At 47.9% G+C, this 27,261-nt stretch overlaps 1 protein-coding gene across 2 annotated transcripts; it reads right to left on the bottom strand.

Moving 5' to 3' along the window:
* Window positions 1-993: 993 nt before the first annotated feature.
* On the bottom strand, window positions 994-26,578 carry Kif2c (kinesin family member 2C). 2 transcript variants are annotated; one of them, XM_041651910.1, is made up of 21 exons: window positions 26,415-26,578; window positions 25,475-25,569; window positions 22,137-22,238; window positions 21,915-21,963; window positions 17,445-17,570; window positions 16,588-16,710; window positions 15,362-15,462; window positions 14,757-14,852; window positions 12,994-13,048; window positions 12,746-12,908; window positions 8,773-8,863; window positions 8,495-8,558; window positions 8,332-8,423; window positions 7,472-7,614; window positions 6,333-6,537; window positions 6,130-6,240; window positions 4,360-4,427; window positions 3,968-4,073; window positions 3,766-3,879; window positions 1,690-1,813; window positions 994-1,570 (listed from the first exon to the last, which is right to left on the bottom strand). In XM_041651910.1, the coding sequence occupies exons 1-21, from the start codon at window positions 26,473-26,475 to the stop codon at window positions 1,488-1,490; spliced, it is 2,172 nt and encodes a 723-aa protein (XP_041507844.1). In that variant the 5' UTR covers window positions 26,476-26,578; the 3' UTR covers window positions 994-1,487. The 2 variants fall into 2 exon arrangements, with proteins under 2 accessions (XP_041507844.1, XP_041507845.1); XM_041651911.1 differs by lacking the exons at window positions 25,475-25,569; window positions 26,415-26,578 and adding an exon at window positions 22,388-22,695.
* Window positions 26,579-27,261: the final 683 nt, after the last annotated feature.

The following is a 27,261-nucleotide window of genomic DNA, read 5'->3' as shown; positions in this document are numbered from 1 at the left end:
TGGCCTGCAGACATACACACAGACAGAATATTGTATACATAATAAATAAATAATTAAAAAAAAAGTGAGGTCCATTCCTGCAATCAGTATACACTAGGCATTTAATAACCAACGAAGCAAGTACTGAGTATGTGTAAAGTTTACATTCAGTTGGGCAGTGGTGGAAAACACCTTTAGTCTGGCACTCAGGAGGCAGAGGTGGGTGGATCTCAGAGTTCAAGGCCAGCCTGGTGGGGCTAATTCCAGGACAGCCAGTAAAACACAGAGAAACCAAGCTTTCAAACACCAAAAAAAAAAAAAAAAAAAAAAAAAAAAAAAAGAGAGGAATTTCTACATCCAATCTCTATCAACAACAACAACAACAAAAATAATGAATGAAGAGTCTCTTGGCCGTAGCCCCATCTTCCTCGAACCCCCGCCATGAAAACAAAGTGGAGGAAGAGGCGAATGCACAGGCTCAGGTGCAGGAGACAGGTGAGGCCAAGGAGCACCCACAAAGGCTGCAGGAGCAGAAGTGAGGGATAGTGACGGGCGGGGCGCTGGTCCACGTCGTTGGCCCGTGTGCTGCTGTCAGTTAGAAGTCTCAGTGGACCTGGAGCATCACCATCTGCTCACAGAGACACTGAGAGACCTGACATCTTCATTACAACCAGCACAGTCTACTGGCCTCTGCCCTGGACCTGTGGCCTTCTGCACAAACACTTCTGTCCTCACTTGTGGCCAAGTGTAACTCGTGTGCAATAAATCATCTTTCTCGCTGTTTCAAAACAAAACTAAACTAAACAGCAGGGCTACAGCTGTACTGGAGAGTTCACTAACAGGTTCAATCCCCACGGCTTTGTAGCTAGGGCTGTAGAGAGAGTGCAATGCAAACCAAGGGCTGGAACTTCAGCCTCTTGCTGAAACTGTGGACTTGGTTTCCTAGGAAGAAAAGAGACTCAGAGCCCAAGGTGGTAGCAGTGTCCTTGGTCCTAAAGGCTCCAGAGACTGCAGTCTCTGACAATCAGAGTCTGACGTTTTTATTATTATTAAGTACAACATAAAAATACACAAAACAGGAAATAGAGATTTTCTTAGATTAAAAAACCAAAACAAAGAGGTCTCAAAACATTTTTTTCTGAAATAATAAAACATGAGAGTGCTTGGGTCAGAGGCAGCGGAAGCTGGACAAGGACAGATTTCTCTCCCGAAGCCTGGGCCTCGCAGGATCTCCATCAGCAGCAGTTCAGGAGGCCAGGACGCTGCACCAGGGAAACCAGCCCAACAGGGAGGAAGACAGGAAGAACAGTCATGAAAAGCTCCTTCCTCCCGCTCCAAACTGAGGAGGAGAAGAGCATCCCTCCTCTAGCTTTCCTGGGCCTAAGGCCCCTTACCCGGTGTTTACCACAACCCATCCAACTTAGTTCCTAACCAAAGTTAGAAGGTCCCCAGTTTGCTGGGAGGGGAAGAGGCTGCTGTGAGAGCAAACAGATCTTTATTTGTGGTCATCACTGGTGCCATTTCTTGCTGTTTATTTGTTTGCTAGCCTGCTCTTCCAGCTGCATGGCCAGGCGCAGGGACTTGATGACTTCTGGAAGGAAGGAGAGGGCACAGAGTTACTGTCTTGGAAGCACTTTCCCCACTGCCATCGCCTGTACTGCTGGGAGCCACAGGCCAGCACTGCTGCACCTGTACGGCGGCGACACCCACCTCGCAGGGCTGAGAAGTGCTTGGTCTGCTGCGCCAGGGCAGATTCTGCTTTGTTCACAAAGGTCTCCAGGTCATAGTCTGGCTCATCGGTCATCTCTGAGAGCTCAAGCCAGCTTGGTCCTTGCTGCAACGACAGGAGAACCTAGTCAGCTCAAACTCACCAAACACTCCAGCAAATCATCCTCAGGGCTCAGCCATCTGCAATACAGTCGCATCCGCAGGAGGCCATACTCTTAGCCAGGAAGGGCTCAGCCTGAGCACAGTGGGGTGGTGTGTGCCCATAATCTCTGCACTCAGAGGTAGGAGATCAAGAGTTCAGGAGGTAGGGTTAGAGACAGCCCCAGTTCAGTTACCAGGGCCAGGACCCATGTGCAGGAGAGAACAGAGTCCTATAAGTTGACCTTACAACTCCACACATGCACCATACCCACCCCCAAACAACAAACATATGTTAAGGAAAAAAGAAGAAAAGATTCAGGAGCTCAAGGACTGCCTGGGTTTCAAGAGACCCTGGTTCAAAACAGAAGAAATCCTTAGCCTGAGTTTAGTCAGATTCTTCCTATCCCAAAGCTGTCCCTATGTCAAATAAATGACATCACTGATCCTGACATTTTTCTCTTTGTAGCCCTGGCTGTCCTGGATCTAGCTCTGTAGACCAGGCTGGCCTTGAACTCACAGAGATCCGCCTGCCTCTGCTTCCCTAGTGCTGGGATTAAAGGCTGCGCCACCACTGCATGGCTGATCCTGTTCTAAAGAGTCAGGAACTGGAATGACAACTTACTCCCTCCCTCCCCTCCTTTGTAACCGGGCTTCACATAGACCAGCCTGACCTGGAACTCTCTGTGTGTCTAAGAGCGGCCTATGGACTCCTGAGCAGTAGCAGGAGGTACCCAGCTGACGAGCCTCACAAGTACTCCAGGAAAACAACCACTGAGCCCACTGGCCCTATGTTTGAGAATAGGTGCTTACTTTGTAACCCAGGCTAGCCTCTAACTCAATACTGGGATCACAGATTCAAGCCGCCACACCTGGCTCTTTGGTCCCCTCCTTTTCTTCCTTTCCTGACAGGAGCTGGGCAGTGGCACACACTTAAAATCCCAGTACTTGGGAAGCTGACAAAAGAGAATTGAGAGCTCAAGGTTATGTATTTATTATTCTGTCTCAAAAAACAAAACCAGGAGCTAGAGAGATGGCTTGGTGGTTAAGAGAACTTGTTCTTCTAGAGGTCAGTTTCCGGGATACACATGGCAGCTCATAACCAGTTTTAGAGGCTCTAAAACCTTCTGACCTCCTTGGGTATTCGGCATGAAAATGGCACACATATGCAGGCAAAAACACTCAACCACATTAAAAACCAAACCAAACGCCAAACCTGTGCTCTGCCCACATTGCCACTTTACTGAAGTCCCTTCGAAGGCTTCACTGCATCCTAATGAAAGCTGAGTCTTTGGTATGAGCCAGATGGAAGACCCTTTAGCACCAGGGCCCACTGACTGTGCCTTTACCTATATCCCTCTGTGCACAGCCAACTCTGATGTGCCCCAGACACAGCAGCTAGGGAGGACATGTCTGTACAGCAGTCTCCTAAGTGGCACAAGTTCGTTCTTTCTGCTTCCAGCCTGCTACTGAAAGAGATGCTCCCCACCCTCTCCATAGCAGGCGCACAGCTGAAGTAGCACCTCCACTTCCTCGGGCTCAGCTGACGCTGGCTCTGAGGGGCAGCTGCAGAAGCCACCACTTCACCCTCAAAGGCAATACTACTACAGAGACAAGGAAACTGAGGCTCAGTGAGACTACACGCCTTTCAACAGGGAACGAGCTCACACCTACAAGAGTGAGGTGTGGTAGGTCCATGAACAGTCACTTAATAAATGTGATGTCCCCTGCATCCCTAGTCAGCAGCACAGGACACAGGAGTGTTCCAGGCGAGCAGAGCCAGATGTTCATAGCTGCATTGTCCCAACCCAAAGACAAAACAGGAACAAAGCCCAGATGATGTTCCCAGAATAGAGTTGAGCTCTGTGGGCTGTGCAAGAGTGGCCTGCCAATCCCTCCCTGGCTGGGACCAGTTTGTACCTGTATGATCTCCCTGAGCTCCTCCATGGCCCTCTCTTCCAGCTCCCTGATCTGAGTCATGGCTTCATTAAAGCTGGACATCTGGGAAGACAGTTCCTCCTCTTCCTTGAAGAACTGAAGGCAGAAAGGGGAGACAGCAGTGTAAAGGCTGTGGCCCAGAGTTCATTTCAAAGGCACGTTTCATCCCGCCCTCCCACCTTACATTGACTGCCTCCGTGGTCCCGTTAGAGCTGGCTTCCATCTCTTCCGTCTCCATCTGAATCGGCTGCTCTCCACTGGGCCCACTGTGGGGGCTCAGTTCCTTGACTCTGAGGAATTAAGAGGGTTTTGAATTCACCAGCAATCCCTGGGCACTCACTACAGAAGTGCACCACGACTCAGATAATAAGGGGTAAGTAGCACCTAGTCTTCAGCTCAGGAGAGGAGGCATAAACCCGAGGCTGACATGGAAAGACCCTCACTGTTTTACTGACTGAAGGGGAAGAGTTCCTGTTTAGGGAGGAAATTCAGTGTCGCTGGAGTGCTCCGACCACTTCCCTTCCACCTCATCACCACCATTCCCTTCTCCATCCCACTTGGACCCAGGCCTCATACCTGTCTGCATATCTCAGCGTGTTTAAAGTGTATTCACAAGAGCTGATGCCTGGTGAGATCATGGCGATCTGAAAAAGAGGGAACAAGTGGTCAGAGGTGGGGACCAAAAAGTGAGCACACTAGAAAATCTGCTCTTTAGAGGCTACCAGGAGGGCTGCCAGAAGATGAGACTGACAAAGGACAGTAGGACTCATAAGTGCATGTGCTCTGCTAGGCAACCGTTCCCACGTGGGCATGGAAACCACTTTAGCTGCTAAAACTAACAACCTAAATATACACAGGAGGAGAATAGACTCCTACAAATTGTTCTCTGACCTCCACATGACTACCATGACATATGTCCATGTGCACACATTTACATAATAAGCAAACTCAAAAAATAAAAAAAAAACGCTGGGTACAATGGCATATGCCTTTAATACCAGTATGAGGGAGGTAGAAGCAGGCAGATTTCTGTGAGTTTGAAGCTAGCCTGGTCTATGTAGTGAGTTTCAGGCTAGCTGGAGCTACATAGTAAGACACTGTCTAGGAAAAAAAAGAAAAGGACTGGAGAGCTGGCTCAGTGGTTAAGTACACTTGTTCTTGCAGAGGACCTAAGTTCAATTTCCAGCACACACATGGCTGCTCACAACCATGGCTAACTGCAATCCACCTTCTTCTGGACCTGAGGCACCAGACACACCTTTGGTGCGCATACATATATGCAAGCAAACTATCCATACACATAAATTTAAAAATCTAAAAGAGCTGTTGGGTGTGATGGTCCATGCCTTTAATCCCAGCACTTGGGAGGCAGAGGCAGGTGGATCTCTGAGTTTGAGGCCAGCCTGGTCTACAGAGTGAATTCTAGGATATACAGGATTACATAGAAAGACCCTATCGAAAGAAAGAAAGAAGAAAGAGAAAAAAGAGGCCCCCCAAACTGGGTGTGGTATTGATACCTATAATCCTCGTACTCAGGATCATTGTGAAATTGAGGCTAGCCTAGGCTATCTAGCAAAACCACGTATCTTAAAACCAAACAGAACTAAAGGTTCCCTGCATGGGTCTTCATGTTGCCTGGGCTGGTTTTGAATGACTCTCCAGCTTTAGGCTGCATAGTGAGAGTGACTACAGGTGGGCCAGCAAGCCTGACCAGGTTCCCTGCTCCTTTATCCTGTCTATCAGAGACACATCTTGAAGCTTGGTGGCCCCTGCTCAGATCACTCAGTCCATGAGGTGATGCCTCAGAGAGAAGGGTTTAAGGACTGGGGTAAAATACTTGGCAAGAGAAGGTAAGAACTCTGGGTTCAATCCTCTGCACTGTCAGAGGGGGACGAGGGAGCAGCAGCACTAACCAATACCAATAGAGCTTAGACAGAGAAACCTATCCTTCAGGGCAAGGCCCTGCCCCTAGGGCAGAGGGAGGGTGATAGTGCGGACCTCACTTAGCAGCACCTGGAGATAAGGCAGGGAAGGCAGAGTCGAGGAGCCTGAGGGAAGCTGTGGGAAAGGGGAGGACTTACTTCTCCTGCATCTACTAAGGTTCACTTCCTGAATTCCAGAGCCCTTTTTACCAGATAAAGGAGCAATGACTGCCCTCAGCACCTACGGAATGGATTCTTTCCTCCTTGTCTATAGGAAAGGTGGAGGCTGCAGGCTGTGGAAGTCTAGTCAGGAGCCTGAGAACACGGGCAGAGAGAGGTACTAAGCTCTCTGCCCAGAATCAGGTCGATGTCGCCCTGGGAAGCAGCTCTGGATCTACTTCCCACCCGCAGTCATCTGACTCACCATGCAGGTCCGCGAGTTCTCCCCAATGAAGGAGTCCCTCAGCACCTGTGTCAGCTTGCTCTCGCGGAACGGGGTGTGAGCCTTGTTCTGTCCCAGTGCCCTGATGCACTCCTGTGGGGCAGTACAAACAACTGAAGCCTCTTTCCACTGCTCACGTAGCCTACTCTCTCCATTCCAGGCCACCACCAGCAAATGCCTTCTACCTTCAGAGCTAGAAGAGACTTGTTAATCTCTGCACCCTCCATGCGAGTCTGCCGGTCAGCGCTGGCAGTGTCGGCTCCTCGTTCATTCCCTGCCAGATCCACCAAAGAGAATTTGCCATGTAGCCTCCCTTTGGCTCGAAGAAGAATCTGGAAGCAGGCATGGGAGCGGGAGGAGTTGGAGTTGGCAAACGTCTGTCCAGAAGTCCTGTTAAAAGGAGGGGAAAGGCAAAGAAAGGTTACAAACTTCAGGGACCACTACCCCAAGGGAACCCCAGTGTTTAACCATCCCAGGGCAGAGCAGTAAAATCTACAGTAAAGCAGGGACACGGATCAGGATCCTAAGAAGCCCTGTGTCTTCCTGTCTCTAACCTAGTTTGCCGGCCAAGACAGCAGCTCTTGACCTAATATTTTTTTTTAATATTTATTTATTATGCATACAATATTCTGTCTGTGTGTATGCCTGCAGGTCAGAAGAGGGCACCAGACCTCACTACAGATGGTTGTGAGCCACCATGTGGTTGCCGGGAATTGAACTCAGGACCTTTGGAAGAGCAGGCAATGCTCTTAACCACTGAGCCATCTCTCCAGCCCCCTTGACCTAATATTTTTCAGGCAGCCAAATCATTACTGGGTTCTTTGTGCTTGGGCATTTGCCAGACCTGGTGGTGCTCATGAAGGTAAGGAGGAGCTGGGTCTGCTACAAGGAAAGGGTCTCGTTGTAAACCACTTGACCAAACGCGAGGGCCCTTACTGCAGATGGAGCAGACAGGAAGCTCTTGCCCAGCATGTGAGGTAAAACTGAGCCCTGCAACTACCCAGCAGCCTCTGCCCCATGCCAGCACTCCCCTACATTTGCATAGGGGCACCTTGGTCTCCAGGACTGCTAACTTCTTCCACAAGATGAAACTAGGATCCCAGATCCCAGGCAAGCCTACCTTTGTTAGATTTAAGTTGCTCTTTGTTCCTGGGATGATCTGCCTCACTTAAGGTAGTGAGTGGCCCTCACATACCCTGCTGGGGTGAGAACTACAGGGAAAAAGAAATGGCTTCCTCCCACTCTCATGCCTGTGTGTGGATCTGAGGCCTCATTACCTGAACTAGGTATTACAATGGTTCCCTTCCCTCGCCACAGCTCTGACCTGCAGGCGCTGCCCATGTTGATCATCTTGATGACATCATCAGCACAGTTGACCAGGTATTCCTGCAGTCCCACCACCTGCACCTGCTGCTTGCTGTCTTCCAGGACACGTAACTTGGCCTTCTTGTTGAGCAGATCAAACACCTGTGCCAGGCAGAGGGCATAAGCATAGGGCCATAGGTGCCGGGTACCCTGGCTGACTCCTTCCTACACAGCCTGCCCCAGCCTGAACAGGGCCAGGAGCAGGAAAGGCAGGGCATATGCCGACAGGTAACAGACCCCTCTTTCCTGGTTCACATCAATGTCACTTAACTAGCTGTGCCACCCTGAGCAAGTTACTCTAGACTGTTCCCAGCCTGTAAAGTCAAGACGAAAAGACTAGAACAGCAGCCAGGTGGTGGTAGCACACACCTTTAATCCCAGCACTGGGGAGGCAGAGGCAGGTGGACTGAGTTCAACGCCAGTCTGGTCTACAAAGTGAGTTCCAAAATAGCCAGGGCTACATAGAGAAACCTCTCTTGAGGGAAAAAAAAGACTAGCTAGTGCTTAGCACATAATATCCCATTAATGACATTAGCTATTTTTATTATTGAGGTCTTGCTCTACAAAAGTGCAGAGAATAGAAGATGAGAGGGAGAGAAAGAGAGGATGGAGGGGGTGGACATGAGAATACACAGGAGGAAGAAGCTGGGGTCACGGGTGAACAGCTCACACACAGGGCGGACCTTCCACCTCGCTTGGCTGCCACCTCGCCTTCAGAGAAAAGGTCCATATGCCCGGCAGAGTAGGCCCAAGGCTACAGTTAACAATATGTCTGCCTTCAACCACTTCTAGCCGTCTTTGAGGTTTCAGTCAGTTTACCTTCCCATTGTAGATCTCGAAGAACGTCACATAAACTTCCAGACCCAAGTTCCGGTAGCGAGGCTGACTCTTCAGAAGGAAGACATCCCGGGCTGGGAGGAAGAGCCTGTGTAAGTAAACAGCTTTCCACGCCCAGTCCCTATGTGGAGAACAGTTTACTCACAAGCCATTGCGTAGATCCCTTTGGTTGCATTCTGAGATTTACCAGACAAGTCTCCACCCATTGTCTGCAGAAGAAAACAGCAGCACATGACCACAGCACAGCAGAACACAGCTGGCTCTACCACCACCATGGGTCACGCCAGAGCCAGGAGATAGGACCTGTTAGAACTCCTCTCTTCACCCGGCAGGGCAAGTGGCTAGTGACGGGCATCTGGACCACTCCTCAAGAACCGACTGCTCTACTACACAAGGCTTTCTCTGCCGGACTCAAATACTCACGTGAGTCTTCCCACTGCCGGTTTGCCCATAGGCAAAGCAGGTTGCTTTTCCCCCTTCAAAAATCGTCTGTACCAGTGGCCTTGCTGTGAACCTAGAGAAAGGATGGAGCAGAGAGAGGGCATTTGTGTAGCTATTCCTTAATATCTAAGAGGGATTGATGGAAGCACCCACTGATACTCAGCACAAAGCTGATGTTTAAGTCACTGACTTTTTTTGTGGTGGGGCAGAACCCAGGGTCTAGCACATGCGAGGCCAACACTTTACTATTGCATCGACCCTCAGTCAAGTCCTTCATACTAAATGGCATAATGCCTGCATGTTACTTGCATATAATTTTATATATTCTAGATTATTTGTATCCTAATAAAATGTAAACACAAAAGGTGGTGGCAGCGCAGAGGCAGTTGGATCGCTGTGAGTTTAAAGCCAGCCTGGTCTACAGAATGAGTTCCAGAGCAACAGCCAGGGCTACCCAGAGAAAAAAATGTAAACATAATATAGTTCTCACACTGTACTATTTAGGAAAAAGTAAGCCCGAATGTATTGGGTATAGATATTTTTATACTTTTTAACCTTTTTTTTTTTTGGTTTTTTGAGACAGGGTTTCTCTGTGTAACAGCTGTGGCTGTCCTGGAAATAGCTCTTGTAGACCAGGCTGACCTCAAACTCGGAGATCCACCTGCCTCTGCTTCCAGAGTGCTGGGATTAAAGACATGCGCCACCACCACCTGGCTATTTTTACTTTTAAATAACATTTTTGTGTGCGTGTGGCTGGGGTGGGGGCATGGTATGGCAATCATGTAGAGGTTAGAGAACACCTGTAGGAATCAGTTTTCCCCTTGCACCATACCTGTGCTGAGATCCAATTCAAGTCATCAAATTTGGTGAGACATCTCACCAGGCCTGGTGTATGAGGTCCTTCTGTTTATGTATTGCTTTCATTGGTTAATCAATAAAGAAACTGCTTGGCCTGATAGGGCAGAACTTAAGTAGGCGGAGAAGACAGAACTGAATGCTGGGAGGAAGAAAGCAGAATCAGAGAACCACCATGGAGCTGCCAGAATCAGACATGCTGAATCTTTCCTGGTAAGCCATAACCTCGTGGTGATACACAGATTAATAGAAATGGGTTAAATTAAGATGTAAGAATTAGCCAATAAGAGATTAGAACTAATGGGCCAGGCAGTGTTTAAATGAATACAGTTTCTGTGTGGTTATTTTGGGTGTAAGATAGCTGGGCGGCTGGAATGACAAGCAGCCCACTCCTCCTGTTCCCCCTTTTGGAAATATTGTCTCTCTGTGGTTGAGTTCACAGAACATGAAGGGAACTATATTCTGTTCCAAAAATGTGCTCCCTAGAACATGGGCCTACTACAGAGCTTCAAATCCTTAATTCCTTAAGTATGGCATCTGTCTCAGACCTCAGTGGTCCACCCTGATCCATCCCATTAACCAATCTGAATCCCTAGCTAAATGAAAGGGGTGCAGGCAGGATTCAACTGACCTGCCAGGAACAAGCTGATGTCCCTGACTTTAAGGCAAACAGTCACTCCTCTGATCCCCCAGATATAACCACAGGGTCTATCACAAAGGGCAGAGGAAATACAGACCTAAAATATTGCATTTGTGAACTACATAGGGTCTTTGTCATAGTTAGGGTCTCAAAATACAGCCTAGACTGGCCTTAAATCCAGAGACCCTCCTGGCTCAGTCTCACATGCTGGCATTATAGGCATAAGCAACCAAGATGAAATTCTATAAAGCACTGTCTAGTCTTAAATTTAAGACCATTCTGCCTCAGCTTCCCCTGGGGCAGAAGTATAGGAATGGACCACCAAACCTCTTTAACAAGAAAATGACAAACCCAAATCCTTTAAGGCTGGAGAGATGGCTGAGCTGATAAAAGTGCTTTCTGCACTCATGGTGGAGGGAGAAAACTGACTTCTCAGAGTTGTTCTGACTTCCACATACACGCCACGGCATAACCACACACGTGTGCACATGCGCAAACACATACCACTGCCACCACCAGTGGGGGTGCACACCTTTAATCCCAGCACTTGGGAGGCAGATGAAAGTGGATCTCTATGAGTTCTAGACCAGCCTGGTCTACAGAGCAAGTTCCAGTGCTACGTAGAGAAACCCTGTCTTGAAAACATGTATAACAACAACAACAACAAAATTAAATGCTGAGTGGGATACTGGACAGAGAAGATCTGACGTCACCTGAGTCTGCTAAACTCCTTTAGGTCATGAGGTAACTGTGTAAGCCACTGGAAGGTGTAATCTCAGCCCTTGGAAGGCTGAGGCAGGACTGTCATGTCATCTGAGTAACACAGACACATCTAAGCTAGCCTGGGCTACAGAATAAGATTCTGCCCCAACAACTAGAAGAACCCCTGGTAGCTACTGTAGGGGAAAGACAATTGGAGCAGGAAACCGACCAATCACTGAACACCCAGGCTCTGAACCCAGAGTCTGAGAAAGAAACACAACCTGTATTTGGGACCTGGGCCAGGGAGAGAAACATCTTTATCGCTGAACTCAGAACTAAAGACACGTGCCCTGGCTCTGAAGCTAGTGTTAAAGAAACACACTTTGTCCCTTGAATCAGAGCCAGTGAAAGAAATACGCTCTGGTCCTAAGATTAGAGTCAAAAAGCTAAAAAGAACCAGGGAAAGAAACACAGTTTGGCCGTGAAGGCAGAGCCAGCTCTGCCCCTGACCAGCTAAACTGACCAATCCCTAAGCAGGGGGAAAATAACCAATCCCCTTCTCCCTGGGAAGACTTCGCTCCCTGAGAAGCCCTATATAAACCTCTCCACCGGTTCAGTTAAGAGCTGTCACTAAGTGGCAGAGGCAGCCACTCTCCTGGACTCCTCCTTCCCCCCAAAAAAATCTCTTTCTCAGAAGAGTCTTGGTGACGATTCATTAGCCGGTGCAGAGAAGAACCTGGCTATGACGTCCCCTGAGGTGCCTGCTAGGGGGCCTCAGCAAGACCTTCGCTGGAGCAGGAGGAGATTGCTAGATTTCTGCAAGGGTCTTCCCTTTAGCAGAAGAAACATTTTGGGCCAGAGAAGCAGCAGAGAGCTCTACTAGAACGCTCCAGTAAGAGAACAGAGCAGAACTCAGCTGTAGCGGCTCTCCAGGAGAAGAGCAGGATCTCTATATCCTGTGGGGAGACCATCCCCCACTGCACCCCAGCTTCAGGTATCCTAGCTCCCACATAGTCAGGACCCCTTTCCTCCAGGGCTGAAGCTGTCCCATTGTAGCTCCGGCCTCCTAGCTGTCCTATTGCAGCTCTAAGTATATCCTGGCTTCCTGACAGTCAGGATATTCCAGTACCACTACTGTATGACATTCCCCTACACCCACCCATGGACCTGAGTACAGTGGGTAATAGTTCACTCGCGAGTCAGCAAGACTGGGCTGCTACAGCATTCTGGTGACATGGCCAGAGCCCCTGGATCAGAGAGCTGGTCCAATAATGCTGTGGGACAATGGCCTCTACCCTGTCACTTGGATTTTAAATAAACGCTGGTTGACCAATAGCCAGTCAGGAAGTATAGGCTGGGTGACCAGGAAGAAAGTAGAGGCGGGGCAACAAGAATTCTGGGAAGAGGGAAGTTTCAGTCTGCAGTCATCACCCAGACACAGAGCAAGCAAGATGTGACTGCCTCCCCGAAAAAGGTACCAAGCCACGTGGCTAAAATAGACAAGATTTATGGGCTAATATAAGAGTTAATAAGAAGCCTGAGATACTAGGCCAATCAGTTTATAATTAATGTAGACCTCTGTGTGATTCCTTTGGGATTTAACGACTATGGGAACCAGGCAGGAGAGAAACCTTAGTCAACACAAATAAAACACGACAGGCCAGGGAGGAGGGGAGGAGCTCAGTGTCTGATGTCACAAAGAGAAAGTGATGGGGGAGAAAGTGGACACGAGGAAGAAAAGACACTAAAGGGACTAACCTGTAGACAACTTCATTAGAAGCTGTTTCATCAAAGGCATAGTCGAAGCAGAACGCCTGGTTCTCCAGATACTTTGTCAAGTCCACTTTTAATTTTGGTTCATGCACAAAGAGGAAACACTTGCTGGGAACAGAAATCACATCGATTTCTTTCTTGGCCAGTTCTGCAGAAGGAGAATATTTCAGGGGCTGCTCCTAACACAGGCTTTTCTTCTCAGTCAGTCCGATGCCTCTAACTAAACAGCTCACCTTGTTTATTCAGCGGGCGCTTCCTAACACAGACGCAGATCCTGTGCTCTTCGATCTGCAGGAGGATGAGGAGACAAGGAAGGTCAGACAGTACCAAAAACCACCCTTAACCCCTCTCTGGGCCCTAGCAAGAGAGGATGAGATCTGATGCTCGGACCTCAGTCTCCCTGTTAACCACTCTAGGGAACAAGAAAGCTGTTCTAAATTCCTGGTTCTTACTCCGCTACCTTCACAGTCTACTGGTTCTTAGCAATCTGGCCAGCCTGCAGCAGGGAGTCTCAGCTGAGCCTTGACTAATGAAAAGAACAAACTAGCTGACCCTGGGCAGTGATGGAACACACCTTTAATCCTAGAACTCTGAAGAGAAGACAGAGGCAAGGGGAGCGGATCTCTGGATCTCTGGGAGTTCAAGGCCAGTCTGGTCTATAAAGTGTGTTCCAGGACAGCCTGGACTACACCGAGAAACCCTGTCTTGAAAAAACAAAACAAACAAAACAACTAGCTGACTGGATGGCTCAGTGGGTAAAGGCGCTTCTGTCAAGCCTGATGATCTGAGATCCATCCCTAGAACCAACATGATAGGAGAGATTCAACTCCAGTAAGCTGCCCTCTGGTCTCTGCATGTGTGCCATGACATGCATGCACGCACAGAATGGTTTTTGTTTTTAAAAAAGACCAAGTTTCACAGCATATACCTGTAACCCCGGCATACATTGAGACTGTCTCAAGGGTGGAAGGGAAAAAAAGAAAAAAAGAAAAGACAAGCCAGTGAGCTGTCTCAGCAGGTACAGATAGATTCCCTACACCAACCTGATGGCTGGTGTTCAATCCCTAGGACCCACATGGTAGAGAGAACTGACTCCTGGAAGCTATCCTCCAACTTCCATATAGGAATGTGCTCAAGTATCCTCCTCATGGTTTAAACAAACAGAATTTAAAAGAAAAACGTTTAAGTGGATGTAGTGGCATGTACTTGTAAATCCTGGTACTTGGGAGGCAGAGGCAGGCAGTTTAAAGCCAACTTAGTCTACACAGCAAGTTCCAGGCCAGTCTGGTCTACATAGTGTGAGTGAGACCTTTTTAAAAGTGCAGGGCTATTGCGACTGCATGTCTGTCTGTGCATCACATGGGAGCCAAGGGGAAGGAATTACAGCTGGCTGTGAGCCGCCATGTGTGTGCTGGAAACTAAACCCAGGTACTTTGGAAGAACAAGTACTCTTAACTACTGAGCCATCTTCCAACCCTGAGACACCGTCTTAAAAAACAAAGCAAAACAGGAGCCAGGCGGTAGTGGCACACGCATTTAATCCCAGCACTCAGGAAGAAGAGGCAGGTGGATCTCTATGAATTCTAGGCCAGTCTGGTCTACAAGAGCTAGTTCCAGGACAGGCTCCAGGGCTACAGAGAAACCCTGTCCCAAAAAACCAGAACCAAAACAAGTAAGCAAACAAAAAAATTAAAACACAAAAACGTGTTGGAGGACCCCACAAGGGATATATCTCAATGGGCCTGTGTGCTCAGATATACAGTAGTCCTGGATTCAATCCCCAGAAACACACATATACAGACACACAGATGGGGAGGTGGGAGGAGATGGAACTGCACACACACATGCACAGAAGGAACGGGAGTGGGAAAAAAAGAGAAAACTCTCCAGACAGCACTCAAGAGTGAGTGAGGATCACACATGCCTTTTCCTTGTCCTTCAGCGTCCTCCCTGTCCTGCTCAGGTAGGGAGGTGGAAGACTTTCTGGTATACTCACAGGATCAGTCACAGTGAGTGGGTGACACTCCATAGTAACCCGGAATTCTTTAATCATCCGGGCAAATTCCCAGTTTGGAATGCTGCTGTCATATTCCTGGAGGCAAGAACAAAGGCAGACTGTTAACATGCGAGCTGCTCTTAGACCCAAGACACCAGGCGGCAACAGCTTCACAGCTGAGGAGGGCCTCAACCCTGGCTCTACTCGGAGAAGCCAGGCATGAGGTCCTGGGGTGCAGGATTAGCAGGGGAGCCTGGGCATGCACCAGAGACAGGAGTTGCTTTCCTCAGAGCAATTACCCAACTAAGAAGACTCCACCTACACTGCGTCTGCCCTGTTACACTGGTTACAGGGGATGGAGGGAACGCAAGCAGGTATGCCCAGCAACAGTGCTGGACCTTGTGAGCACATGATGGACTTCCCTACTGGCCAATCAACATTAAGTATGGCTCATCTAAACATCTTCAGATAATTTTTGAATTATGCATTTATTTTCTGAGTTCTGATAAGCCTCAAGGATACGAGAATAGGAGCCTTAGAAACGCTAGGGCCAGCTACATGTTGACTGCTTATCTGTCAGGGTGCCCACATCTCCCAAGAGTCACCTGAGCTCGCTTTATTCTTATTTCCGAGTTCTGGGCCCTCTTCTCTTCCCGCTTGTTCTTCATCTTTTCCATTTCCTTCACAATACATGATTTCCTCCGAACTAAGGGAGAAAGGAAGTCACTCTTGACTCACCTGCTCTGGGCTGTAATACTTGGCTACTCCACTGAGTGCTAGTCTTCCTTCTGTGGACTCCATTTGTTTTTATTTATTTTGTTTTTGTTGGTTGGGTTTTTTTCTAGATAGAGTTTCTCTTTGTGGCCCTGGTTGTCCCAGAACTCACTCTGTAGAAAGACCAGGCTGGCCTCAAATTCAGAGATCTGCCCTGCTCTGCTTCTCTAGAGCTGGGATCAAAGTGTGTGTCATCATGCCTAGCCTTCTATTTGTTTATAAATTAATGTTTGTGTGTATGTCCGTGCCATGCCATGCACTGGAAGTCAGTTCTCCCCTTCTGCCATGTGGAAACGGAGCTCGGGTCATCAGACTTGGTGACAAGCATCTTTTACATGCTGAGCCACCTCACTAACACCCCTCCCCCTTCTCCAGCCTTTTTGTCTGACTCTTGGATGGACAAGTCCATGAAGTACTAACTGGGCTAATGTGAGGTCACAGCAACAGCCACACCACTCTGGCTTTGACTTATGTTCTATGCTTCTGCAGCTATTTTCTCTAGAATCAAAATAAGACAAGGTTAGGATGGCTCAGTGGTTATAGCATTCGCTCTTGCAGAACACCAAGGTTTGTTTCCCGGCACCCACATGGTGGCTTACAACTATCTGTAAGACTAGTTATAAGGGATCTATTGCCCTCTTCTGACCTTCACATGGTGCACAGACACACCTGCAGATAAAACTCATACACATAAAAATAAATCTTAAAAAAAGTTTGAGGCTAGTCTGGTCTACAGAGCAAGTTCCAGGACATCCAGGATTGTCACACTGAGAAACCCCGTCTCAAAAAAGTAAAACAAAACAGAAAAGGTAAGATATGCTACTTCATTTTCACAAGCACTCTGGGCTGTTCTCATGAACCTGGCTGCGAGGACATCTCACCCACAGCAAACGGCTTCTGCAAACTTGTGTGTATTGGGGAAGACTGTCCATAACCATGGGGAAACCTACCTTCCTTCAAGGTAAAAAAGGGTTTGAACTCAGGTGCCCAGGCAGGTCCGGTGTTAACTGCCTATCCTGTGCTACAACAGAAGAGCACACAGCTCGGCATGTCTAACCTGAATTCCCAGGGATTGCAGTAGACGTGCTTCGGGTGGGGTGGACTTGCTCTTCGGCCTCCTCGCTGACCATCAACAACGGTAATTCTGTCACTGCAGGGCAGGAGGGCCGAGGGAGGCCAGCTGTAGGAGAACAAGAGTCACTGGGGATGCAGGAAGCACAGAGCAGCTGTCCTAACTTGCATTTGAACAGATCATGGACAACATGGACTTTTCCTCTTGCCTCATTCCAAATCCAACCACCCTTTCCAGCCAGGGATCGCACCTAGGATCAAAAAAAAAACTTAAAATAGCCAGGTGGTGGCGGTGTGAGCCTTTATCCCAGCACTCGGGAGGCAGAGGCAGGCGGATTTCTGTGAGGTCGAGTCCAGCCTAGTCTATAGTCTACAGACTGATTTCCAGAACAGACTCCAAAGCTACAGAAAAACCCTGTCTCAAAAAACCAACCAACCAAACACCCTTAAAGTAAGTAAAAAAGTATAATTTAAAAATAATTTTAAACTGAATATGGTAGCTCCCACCTGTAATCCCAGCTCTTGGGAGACTAAGAGAGAATGATTTCTACAAGTTCAAGGCCAGGCTAGGGTGCATAGTGAGTTCCAGGCTACTGTAGGGTAGAACGAGAAGAGACCCTGTTTCAAAGCAACAAACAGAACAGCATGGTAGTGCATAGCTTTAATCTCAGCACTTGGGAGGTAGAGGCAGCGGGATCTCTGAGGTCAAGCCCAGACTGGTCTATAATAGAGTAAGTTCCAGAGCTACACAGTCTACTTTAAGAACCCTGGGAAAGCACGGCACACATAAGGCATAAGGAGCTGCTTTAGGCCTTATACAGGGAGAACACACAGATTACTCACTGGCAACTGAAAACTGCTTGCGAGAGTTTGTAGTCACAGGCAGCTCCACCTCCATTTCATTTTCCTGAGTGGCAATCCGAACATCTGGGACAGTGGACATGCGGCGAGTAGAACGGCTTCGAAGACCTAAGACCAGGGTGACCAATCAGTGCTGCACAATGGGGTAAGCTAAAGCAGCAGGAGAGTGCACAAGGCAGGCTAGAACCTAGACACCTGGACAAGAGAGTCCAGGAAAGAGCATGAAGATCAAGCACCACTATTCCCAAACCTCTTTGTGAGTTCAAGGCCATCCTGGTTTACAGAGCAAGTTCCAGGACAGCAACGGCCATACAGAGAAACCCTGTCTCAAAAAAACAAAACAAAACAAAGATTCACTTTTACTGTATGTATATGTGTATATGTCTGTGTAACCACAAACGTGTGCAGATGCTCCAGGAAGCCAGAAGAGGACATCAGATCCCCTAGAGCTGAGTTATAGGCGGTTGTGAGCTGCCAGGCACAGGAGCTGGGAAATAAACTCCAGTCCTCTGGAGAAGAGTGAGCACTCTTAACAGCAGTGGTCCCTACCCCCTACTATCTTCCCACACCTGCAAACATAAGGGAGTGCCTGGAGGATGCTGCTGAGTGGAGAGTCTGCTCACCATGCGCAGGGCCTAGGTTCCTTCCCTAGACTATCACAATAACAGCAACAAAATAAGGACGGGCCATGGTAGTACATGCATGTAATTCCAGCACTCAGGAGGCTGAGGCAGATTTAAAACAAAGGAAAGGTGCTGGAGAGATGGCTCAGCAGTTAAGAGCACTGGGTGTTCTTCCAGAGGAGCTGGCTTCAATCCTCAGCACCCACAGCTGTCTGTAACTCCAGTGCCAGGCAATCTGACACCTTCACACCCATGCACGTAAAATAAATTTAAATTAAAAAACAAAACAAAAACAAAGGAAAAAAAAGCATTACATAGCAAATATCATATGCCCCTCTCCTGGAAGAAAGTGTTAAGGCTCAAGGACATTAAATAACTTGCCCAATGCTCAACTAATAAGTGCTAGAGCACTTCTCAGACACCCAGGCAGTCAGGACAAGGTCCAGGCTCTCCTCACTGCTCTAGATACTTAGCAGAATAGGACTAACCACGGCCCCAGAGCCCAGAGGATCTCAACAACAGTTAACTGAGACACAGTTAAGTTGTAGCTGTAGGAAAACAGAGAAACAACTAGTCAAGCCTTCAACCCAGCACTAGGGAGGCACACAGACCCCTGAAAGCCTAAGAGCAGCCTGATAGACATAGCATTTTCTAGACCAGTCAGGGCCACAGTGAGACTGTCTCAAAAATAAAATACACACACAAAAAAAAGCAAGCAAACTAACAGCAACAACAGCAGAAACAACCAAAATTGGGCCACAGTAGCGCACACCTTTAATCCCAGCACTATGGAGGCAGAGGCAGGCAGATCTCAGAGTTTGAGGCCAGCCTGGTCTACAGAGCGAGTTCCAGGACAGCCAGGGCTACACAGAGAAAACCATGCCTTAAAAAAACCAAAAATAAATAAATAAATAAATAAATAAATATTTTAAACATTTTTTCCAAGCAAGTTAAATAGAAGGCTCATGCCACAGTTCTAACACTTTTGAGAAGGATAAGACGGTATGTCTGTAAACTGGAGGGCAGCCTGGGCTACAGTCTCAATCCCTTCCTTCAAACCCCATAATTTTGTTGGTGAGTGACTGGAAATTCTGTAATCTTTTCTTCCTCCGCACTTGTGTGTGTATGTGGCATACAGAAGTGTGTTCAAGACTATGCAGAGGGCACGCACTAGGCTATGCTTAGAGGCCAGAGGGACGCTGATTTTCTTCCTCTACCACCTTCCACCTTCATTTCTGAGACAGAGTCTCTCTGGACCTGGAGCTCATTCATTTCTGAGACAGAGTCTCTCTGGACCTGGAGCTCATTCATTTCTGAGACAGAGTCTCTCTGGACCTGGAGCTCATTCATTTCTGAGACAGAGTCTCTCTGGACCTGGAGCTCATTCATTTCTGAGACAGAGTCTCTCTGGACCTGGAGCTCATTCATTTCTGAGACAGAGTCTCTCTGGACCTGGAGCTCATTCATTTCTGAGACAGAGTCTCTCTGGACCTGGAGCTCATTCATTTCTGAGACAGAGTCTCTCTGGACCTGGAGCTCATTCATTTCTGAGACAGAATCTGTCTGGACCTGGAGCTCATTCATTTCTGAGACAGAGTCTCTCTGGACCTGGAGCTCACCGTTTTCGCTTGGACTGGCTGGCAAGCCAGCCCTGGAGGTCTTGTCTCTGCCTCACCTGCACGAGGGTGTTACAGACACATGTCATCATGTCTGGTTTTTACATGTGTGGTGAGACACCTGAAGTAAAGCCTTCACGCTTGCATGGCAAACAGTTTACCCAGTGAGCCATCTCCCCAACCTCTGTTCCTACTTTTGACTCACATACACACCTAAAGGAGCTCCGGGGCTGGGAGAATAGCTGAGCTGTAGAGCATTTAGACGGCTTCGGTCCAATCCTCAGCAAAGCAACAAAGTCAAATAGAGCCCGGGTTGGTAGCTCTAATCTGTAATCCAAGCACTTAGAAAACTAATGAAACAAGATGGCCACGGGTTTGAGGCCAGCCTGAGCACTATAGTGAGTCTCCATAGAAACCCTTTCTCAAAAAACAAAACCAGGGCTGGAGAGATGGCTCAGAGGTTAAGAACACTGGCTGCTGCTCTTCCAGAGGTCCTGAGTTCAATTCCCAGCTCCCACATGGTGGCTCACAACCTTCTGTAATTAGACCTGGTGCCCTCTTCTGGTGTGCGGGCATACATGCAGGCAGTATACCACAATAAATCTTTTTTTTTTTAAATATTTATTTATTATGTATACAATATTCTGTTTTGCATGTATGCCTGCAGGCCAGAAGAGGGCACCAGGTCTAATTACAGATGGTTGTGAGCCACCATGTGGTTGCTGGGAATTGAACTCAGGACCTTTGGAAGAGCAGGCAATGCTCTTAACCTCTGAGCCATCTCTCCAGCCCCTCACAATAAATCTTAAAAAAAAAAAAAAAAAAAAACCACATCACCAGGACTGGAGAGAGGAGATGACTCAGCAGTCCTGCTCCTCCACAGGACTGGCTGGGTCTCAGCACCCACATCTGGTGGCGGCTCACAATGGCTTCTAACTCCAAATATAGAAGGATCCGGTGCCTCTGGCCTCCTTGGGCTCCTGCACTTATGTGTAGCACAGCCTCACAAACACAGAATTTTTAAAAAATAATATGAATCTAAAGCAACGAAAATAAAACAGCACAATAGCTCATCAGGTAACCATGGTGAAGGAGAGAACTGACTCGCAAGGGTACGCGCGTATACACTAAAATCAAACAAAACCAACCACCAGGAAAGTGTCCATAGCCCTTGATGACATGCACTTTCTTGCAGGCTGTGCACACGTGTTTATGGGACCTGTATATCATGTCACACACATGGAGATAACAGCTTCTCCTTCTACTTTTAAAGATGGAACTCAAGCTGTGAGGTTTGTGTGATGTGCTTTGAGCTGATAAACTATCCCACCAGCTCCTTTACTTTTAATTTTTTATTATTATTAATGTATTTTTTTTTGAGACAATGTCCCTTGTGCTCGCTCCGGCAGCACATACACTAAAACTGGAGCGATACAGAAGATCACGTCTCTCTCTGTAGCTCTGGCTGTCCTGGAACTTGCTATGCAGATTAGGTTGATCTCAAACTCAGAGATCCTCCTGCCTCAAGAGCTAGGATTAAAGGTGTACACCACCACCCTCAGCTGCTTTGTTTTGGGTGGGAGGATGGTTTCTTTTTCTTTTTTTTTAAATTTTGTTTTATTTTCAAGGTTTTCACAGGGTTTCTCTGTGTAATAGCCCTGGCTGTCCTGGAACTCACTTTGTAGACCAGGCTGGCCTCAAATTCACAGAGAAAAATCTGCCTCTGCCTCTGCCTCCCGAGTGCTGGGAATAAAGGCGTGCGCCACCATCGTCCAGCAGTGGTTTCTTTACATAGCCCGAGGCAGCTAGAATTTTCCATGCTCCTGCTTTAGTTTCCTGTGAGGATCACAGCCGTATCTTCAGCTCCACTGCTTGTCCGCAGAACCCAAAACTGCACCTGTGCTTTCCTCACGGCCGCTTTTAAGGCTCGGGTTCTGAGGGAAGGAAGCAGGCTGAACAGGAACTGATTCTCACTCTCCCCCACATCAGACTCCATAGAACAAGTGTTTAGGCCAGAGAACAAATGTCTGAAATGTACAGTTCTCTCAGAGGTTAGAGGTTAGGTGTAGGCTGGCTTCTTCCTCCCAGAGAAAGATGGCTGAAAAAGGAGAACCCAGCTTATACAGAAGTCACATCTCCATTAGGGCAAGGAGTATACTTTGGCCCTAGGACCCTCACCCACAGCAAAAACACCATGACAATCCGCCACTTACCTTCTTTTGGAGCTGGAATTTTGGAGTTGACTGATCTGCGTTTTTGCTTCTGAAAAACAGAACAAATTGCCACAACGTACGGCTCTTACCAGTCCGCGGGGTCCTCTTGTGAGCGTCTGGACTGTGATAAGAGCCCAGGCAGTCCCGGACAGAATCAGCGTAAAGGGAACAAGTGACTTCTCAGGGACAGACAGCAGCTGTGGTCAGATGGCAGGCACTTACCGGGACTGTTACATTTTCCTGCAGTGGCAGATTGTCCTTCGGGTATAAGGGAAGAATCTGGAAGAGTTCTGGGTTTATTGCAACCACATCATCAATATCAATCTGCAAGGACAAGAGAGTTTCAGTGAAGCGACAGTCCTTGACCTAAATGAACGGCTGTAATCAAGCCAGCCACGACTCGGGCTTTACCAACCTTACGTTCCATTAAGCACTGAGCACTACAAAATAGTTATTCCTTAGTAATGGTTTACCATCTAGATGGAACGGGTTTTCCAGATTCCAAGCCAATGGGAGACTGTGAGTGCTGAGGAGGTGGCGAGGAAAGCAGACAGGCAGGCACACAGAAGTCCACAGCAGACCTGTGCCACTTGGCTGTCCTACTGATCTGCTGGACACTGATGTCCTGCTGGTCACAGCCCCCTGAGCACTTCCTGCTGGCTGACACGAAGGAGGAAACGTGTTCTGACCGGCTGGTGATAGTCAAAATGGAGGGCCCCTCGGGATCTTAAAGCAGGAGTAGGTTCCTGAAAGCTGCTACCTAACGCTAAGTCTACCTACATTTTCTACTGGGCCCAGAAACTTCTTCCCGGTCACACCTTCCTGTTGATGCCTTTCCTAGTTCCTGCTCACACCCACAATGAGGTCACAATTCTGGGTTTACATCACCAGAGTCCTGTAACTCTTTAGGAACAGCTTCACCAGCACAACTCAGGTTTGGAGCAGCAAATCCAGCTGTGGGAGGTGGCTCAGAGGGAAAGGAAAGTTTCTTTGCATGTGTGAGGCCCTGTTTCCACTCTTCAGCACCACACATGCATACAGGACACTAAATGGATCTCACCTGCTTTATATTTTGAAACAAACAAAGCTAACACCCCAGGGTGAAAGCTTTACCACCTAAAGCCACAACCCGCATCTACTTGTTTATTTTTTACAGTGCTGGAGCTGGCACCTACGCTTAACAGACAAAGCAAGTACTCTATCATTTAGCTACACCTCCAGTCCAGACTGTATTTATTAACAGCCTTACTCAAACGTGTCAGGAACGAGTAAGCCAGGGCATGCAAGAGATGGTAACTAAAGAGAAACTCAATATCGCACCTTTCTGTGAATTCCTATTCTAATGGGAAAGAAAAGTCATTCACACCAAGGGGTAGAAATCAAGCCACATTGGTCAGATGAGGACAGCATCGCTGTTTGCAAAAGCTGGCAAGGACTGCACTAACCACTGTCCTGAGGACACTCCTTGCATTGATTGCCACGCTCCTACCTTGTGCTCAAGCCTCAAACTACACAGAGCATAAACACAAGAGCCCAGACTCAATACATCCCAAGTCTCTTACATATAGTCACACCGAGCATCCTAGGACAAAGAACAGGAGTGTGAAAACAGAAAGGCACGGGCATGAGTAGAGCGGGGAGTGTGGATCTTACTCTATTTGATTGGAGTAAGATCTTAAAAGAGGCTTTAGAGACGGAGAAGTGGCTCAGTGGAGTAATACAGTAACATGTGAGGCCTTTGATGAAGCCGTTCTTCATCTCCTCCCCACTTATACAGATCTCACACATACTAGTTCTCTCTCTCTAGACAGAGTGTCCTGGAACTTGCTTTGTAGACCTGGCTGTTCCTCAACCTCAGATCCACCTACCTCTGCCTCTGAGTACTGAAATTAAAGGTGGGTGCTACCGTTGCCCCTCTTTCTCTCTTTGATAAAGGGTCTCACTATTTAATACAGGTTGGCCACAGACTCTGTGTGGGCAGGCAGAAGATCTATAATTCCAGCATTCCTAAATCAAGATGGAAGATGAAGACAGGAGACTCACCCAGAGGCTCCCAAGCTACCAAGCATGGAGGACTATGTCAGTGGAAAGAAAAGACCCTATTTCAATAAAGCGGAAGGGCAGAAACAGCTCCCCGCGGTTGTCCTGAAATCCTCACACGGGACACATGTGCACCATGACACTCAGGCGCTTCCTCCCTACACACACACACACACACACACACAATTTTTTTGGTCTCACTATGCAGCTCAAACTGTCCTGGAATTCACTGTACATATCAGGCTGACCTGGAACTCACAGAGATCTCTGCTTCCCAAGTGCTGGGATTAAAGGTTTGCAACACCACTGCAAGGCACAAGTATTCTTTAAAGGAAAAAGACTTGTGTGTGTGTGTGTGTGTGGATATATTGTTTTGACAGGCTCTCACTATGTAGACCTGGCTAGCCTAGAACTCACTATGTGAAGCAGGCTAGCCTCAAGCCGAAACATATCTGCCTGCCCCTGCCTTCTGAGCACTGAGAAAAGGTACGCACCACCACACCAGGCCTTCCTGTGTTACCCTATGAAATTCCGTTAGAGATAGCATCTTATTCACCCACATTCCCAACCCTCAACGCATGGTCTGTCCCTCTGGAATCAGTTCAGAAGAGCTTTGTGGCTAAATCCTCCCAATATTCTGAGGCAGACACTGTCATTGTCACCTTCATTTTATAGGTTAGCAACTGGAATTTCTTTTTTCCTTTTTTTGAGACAGGATTTCTCTGTGTAGCTTTGGAGCTTCTTCTGGAAGTCACTCTGTAGACCAGGCTGGCCTCAAACTCACAGAGATCCGCCTGCCTCTGCCTCCTGAGTGCTGGGATTAAAGGCGTGCGCCACCACTGCCCGGCAGCAAATGGAATTTCTAAGAGCAGTGACGTGACTAGGAATACTTTGTGTATACAAAGCAGAGGCAGAGACAGACTAGAAATCTGGGCTTTTATAGTCATAGACCAATGACTTTTCACAGCACCATGCCTTCTTCTACTTTTCTCAATATTGCATGGTTCCCCACTAAATCTAAACACCGTGGTTGCCAGAGATGAAGACTCTCCAGTCTCTTTTCAGTCTTTTGGCTGCTACCAAAGCATCCTGAGTCTGTTCTGTCTATTCTGCCTATGGCCAGCCAGCTTTACAACTCAGACCTTAGTACTGATACATGCCAGTAGCCTTCACATCCCTTCCAAACCCCACCTGGAGTGTATCTTACACTGTTCACCTGTGTCTTCTGTCACCAGGGGCTTTATGACTTGGCATTTGGAAAACACACCTTCGTTTCCTTTCCTGGGTTACTAATGTTACCCAAACTGAAGCAGTAGCATGCACTCATAACCCAGTTTAGGTAAACAAGCAAAATCTTAGGATTCACCGCAATTTGCTCTCCATGGACACACCAGAAGCTAATTGCTTCAATTTGGAACACCTGACTAAATGAAGGTCAAGCGTGTCCAAAGAGGACAGCACAACGTCAGAAACCGGGCTCTCACAGGTAAACGCCATATAAACATTCTCATAGAACTCACCTCTTTGCCCTTTGTGTTACCTCCTTCTGTCCATTCCACAGAAACACAGGATTTCTCCAAGTTCACTGTGCTTATATTGGCACTGTGAATTAAGCCTGTGTATGAAAAGATCTGAGGTTAACCATCTGCCTGCTGAGAACTTAACTTTTATACTCCACTTAGCTTTTAGGATCCTACAGAGACTTCCAACGTAGAATTTACCCAGGAAGGGAAAATCGGTTTCCACCCCTTTTAAAACTCAATACAAACACTAATAATCCTGGTGGGGATTCACCCTTTGACCATCCCACAGTTAGGTGGATAGGGAACAGGCTTGACACCCTAGCTACATAGGGTAAGTATTCATCTCCGATTCAGACTCTGCAATAGAATGAAGGTTCATTTGAGCAAGGAAGTCACTAAAGTCCTTAGAGGAGCTGCTCCTGACCGCATCGGTTAATAAGAGCTGACCTCCCGGGTTTCCCTAACTCAGTCGTTGTCTGGCTATCGCACAAATGACACATTATTCGACCTGTAGTCATCGCTTAATACAAACGTAAGATTGTCTTACCAGTTCCTTAAGAGCAGGGATCTTGCTCGTTAACTTTGAATCCCTGCGCCTAACATACTGCAACCGCACCATACACAGCACCGTCTGGAGGCCAGGAAGCCGAGCAGTTTCAGAGAAAGATGCCGCAGAAGTACAGCCACCGGCTCTAACCGAGGCGCGTGTAACCCAGGCGCACAGCAGAGGTGCTCCGCCCACACCCAGAAAGCTGGCAAAGGACCCACAACCAGGGAGGGCAATGTAGGGGACACCGACAGCCAGTGCAGGGACATCGAACCCCTCATTGTGGGATGGGGAAAATAGTGCTCCAAAGCTTGTCGTTTGGGGGCTGGGTAACCATCTTGGCATTATCACCGCTCTTGCGTCCCCTTGGCCTCAGGACCCTGCCCTCACCATTACTCCGTTGAATCTTGATGGAAAGACCAGGAAACAATCGGGAGTGAAGCGACTCCATGGACTTGAGAACAGCAGCAGGTAAAACAAATGCAAGAAGTTTGTAAACTATCACTGTGCTAATACAGCTCAGTAATAACGCCGCCTAAACCGCTGCAGTTTAAATCCCGCGCGCTAGCGTCCTTACGACGTCACCAAAGCGGAAGCACCGAAGAGCGTTTGGGATATGTAGTCCTGGCCTCACGACTTCCGGCGCGTGGGCGGTCTCTCTAGCGCTACGATATATGGGAATATTTCCAAACCCGTGTTGCTTTCCCAACTTAACTCTCTGCTTTTATGTACCTCTGGGAAATTTACGAAAAATGTTTCAATAAGGGCCCTGTGGTTCTGTAGACACGGTTCAAATCCTGGCTTCTTTAGTAAGTAGTTCGATCACCTTAAAGACGTCAGATAGCTGGGCGATGGTGGTGTACGCCTTTAATCCCAGCACTCGGGAGGCAGAGGCAGGCGGATCTCTGTGAGTTCAAGACCAGCCTAGTCTACAGAGCTAGTTCCAGGACAGGCTCCAAAGTCACAGAGAAACCCTGTCTCGAAAAACCAAAAAAATAAATAAAATAAAATAATAAAGACATCAGATACTTGATGCTTGCTTTCTCTTTGAAATCTCTAAAATATTTTGAAGACACCAGTTTAACATAGTTTTGAGTATCTGCCAGACATGGTGCCAGGCAAAAGTAGGGAAAAGAAAAAGACAAGTCCGGGCGCTGGTGGCGCACGCCTTTAATCCCAGCACTCAGAGGCAGGTGGATCTCTGTGAGTTAGAGGCCAGCCTGGTCTGCAAGAGCTA

The sequence above is a fragment of the Microtus oregoni genome, unplaced genomic scaffold (assembly GCF_018167655.1).
Source record: "Microtus oregoni isolate MIOR12 unplaced genomic scaffold, Mior012 000005F_ref0000423, whole genome shotgun sequence".
Lineage (NCBI taxonomy): Eukaryota > Metazoa > Chordata > Mammalia > Rodentia > Cricetidae > Microtus > Microtus oregoni.
The sequence above is the reverse complement of the archived record's forward strand: the minus strand, read 5'-3'. Positions and strand labels throughout refer to the sequence as shown.

What these genes read in the sequence shown, in the direction of transcription:
- Kif2c (XM_041651910.1), bottom strand. Translation starts at nt 26,475, where the DNA reads ATGGAGTCGCTTCACTCCCGATTGTTTCCTGGTCTTTCCATCAAGATT. An exon ending in AATTCCAGCTCCAAAAGAAG is followed by an intron (nt 17,571 to 21,914) that starts GTAAGTGGCGGA and finishes CCCTGGTCTTAG; the next exon opens with GTCTTCGAAGCCGTTCTACT. An exon ending in CCGGCAGTGGGAAGACTCAC is followed by an intron (nt 8,559 to 8,772) that starts GTGAGTATTTGA and finishes TTTCTTCTGCAG; the next exon opens with ACAATGGGTGGAGACTTGTC.